General features: G+C 46.4%; 1 protein-coding gene across 1 annotated transcript; it reads right to left on the reverse strand.

The window, feature by feature from the left end:
• Positions 1–1,021: 1,021 nt before the first annotated feature.
• LOC306643678 (divergent paired-related homeobox-like) lies at positions 1,022–1,522 on the reverse strand (the record flags this gene model as incomplete). Its single annotated transcript, XM_079109918.1, has 1 exon — positions 1,022–1,522. One exon carries the CDS (start codon positions 1,520–1,522, stop codon positions 1,022–1,024), a length of 501 nt encoding a protein of 166 aa, XP_078966044.1.
• Between the last annotated feature and the right edge of the window lie 844 nt (positions 1,523–2,366).

Consider the following 2,366-nt stretch of genomic DNA (forward strand, 5'->3'; position numbering starts at 1 on the left):
GTCTATCAGACAACTCCAATGTCTGTCATCTTAATATCTGTTTTCTTTTCCCTGTTTAGATTGTCCCGCTTTTTTGAAAGTTGAGTAATCTTAGGTTGTATTTTGGACATTTTGAATATTATGCTGCATGACTATGGGTTTTGTTTAAATCCTATAAAGAACTTTGATATTCTTGTTTCAGAAGGTAATCAATATGGCTGGGATCATACCAAGTTTCAACCAGACTTCTCTAGGTTGTGGTTTCAATAGCAGTTCAGTTTTCAAGGCTTTATAGTGTTGTTTGAATCTATTTTGCATGTTTACCAACTAGTGGCCAATTAAGATTCTGGGTGGGAACAGTAGCTCAGTTCTCAAGGTCTATGGTATGGTGTTGAGATGCATACACTCAAAGCTTGGGAATTAACCTGGAAATCATAAATTAATTCTTTCCAGAGATCCTCCTTCTAGCCAGTCACCTTTTTTTTTTTTTTTTTTAATAGTAAATGATTATTATGTATTTTATTTATGTATTCATTTATTGGTACTGGGATATACCTAGGAGATGCTTAGTCATTAAACCACTCCCCCAGTCCTTTTTATTTTGAGAAAGTCTCCCTAAGTTGCTTAAGGCTGGGTCAGGTGCCACCACACCTGGCTGTAAATGGAGATTTAGAACTCACTTGAACTTGGTCCATTAAAAACACCAAATTGAGCTGAGAGCTTTCTTGGAGGCCTTTAATCCCAGCAGTTTAGAGGCTGAGGCCGGAGGATCGCAAGTTCAAAGTCAGCCTCAGCAACTTAGCAAGGCCCTGTCTCTAAATAACAAATATAAAAAAGGAGGGATGTGGTGAGTGCCCCCAGGTTCAATCGCCAGTATTAAAAAAAAAAAAAAAAAACCAAATTGCTCTCAGCTCGTCGTTCTCCACGCGAGGTTCGAGACCCACCCACCCGCTGTGTCCCTCGTTCTTCCTCCTTGCTGGACAGCATCCTGTGTTCACAAAGCTACACAGCTATCACGCGGGCGCGGCACCTGTGTCCAGCCTCACTCCGTCCTCGGCACCGCGGAGTGGAGACGAGACGTCGCGCAGACTGGGGAGCACCTGGAAGGCTGGGAAATCGGGTGGAGGCAGTATACGCTGGAGTCCAGGCAGCAGCCAAAGTGGAGTATTTTGTGGCTCCCGGGGTGGCCTGTGTGGACCTTAAAAGGGGGGCGTATGCTGAGCTGGAAGGCGGGGGTCTGGAGGTTTGTGTAGATCGGGGCCGAGCGGGGTGAGCCCGGCGCTCTGAGGGCGGCGCCCGCGCTGCTGCCGGCGGGCCTGGCCTTGGCTGCCGGCTCTGCAAACAGCGGCTGGGGGGCTTCCTGATTTTGCTGGACATTACGTTTTTCTTTCTTGAGTTTTGCTCTGGGTTTCTTGAACCGAACCTGCAGGACCGCTGGGTCTAAGTTCATTTTCGAAGCCATTTCTCTCTTCAGGCTGGGGTCTGGGTCTGGGTTCTTGGTGAGAAGGAGGGTCAGATTTTGCAGCTGTTTCTCGGTGAACATCCTTCGCTTCCTGCGGGACGCTTTGGTGCTTGCCTTCAGGAAGGGCCTCGGAGCCTGACATCTTGCGACCCGGATGCGCGCCTCTGCTCAACTCCTGCAGCAAGCATTCACCTTGTTTTTGACCAGTTCCCTGGGGTGTCCCTTTATAGTTCTCTGATCAAAAAGCTAGGTTTTTATGTAGCACATTTTGCTGCTCACTTCCTGTGACTGTGCCTGTCTGGAGTCAAGCCATGGGAGGACAGAAATGGAAAAAAGCAATGCAGGTTTTCCACTTGCCCTCTGCTCAGTTTTGGCAGCACAGCTCTTCTAATCAAAAAGAATGTGCCATTTCCTCAAAGTTTTAGGCACTCGCGGGCCCCCTTTATCATTACTGTTACATTATTATTGCTGCTGTAGGATTCTAGGGATGTAAGTGCTAAAGCATGGAGAAAAGAAAGAAACACATGGGATCCCCTATTTTTAAAAAAATCTTTTTTCGGTGGTGCTGGGGATTGAACCCAGGGATTTGTGCTTGCAAGGCAAGCACTCTACCAACTGAGGTATCTCCCCAGCCCTAAAAATCTTTATATGTATATATAAAGAGCCACATCCCAGCCCCCACCATTCTCTCTGTATATTTGGAAACTCCTTTCCAAATCCTGTAGCCAGAACTGGAAGGCATCTTCTGGAGCTCTTTTCCACACTGATCTGCACTTCTGACTTTTAGGCTGCAATGAGTCCAGGCTAGGAATATCAGAGGGGAAAAACAGTAAGCACTCTGTGAGTTCAATGACACTTCAAATTCATCTCTTCTTCTCCAAACTTCCTTCTTCTATTTACTTTTCAGAATCCACAAATGACTGAT

This window comes from Sciurus vulgaris (genome assembly GCF_902686455.1).
Source record: "Sciurus vulgaris genome assembly, chromosome: 14".
NCBI lineage: Eukaryota > Metazoa > Chordata > Mammalia > Rodentia > Sciuridae > Sciurus > Sciurus vulgaris.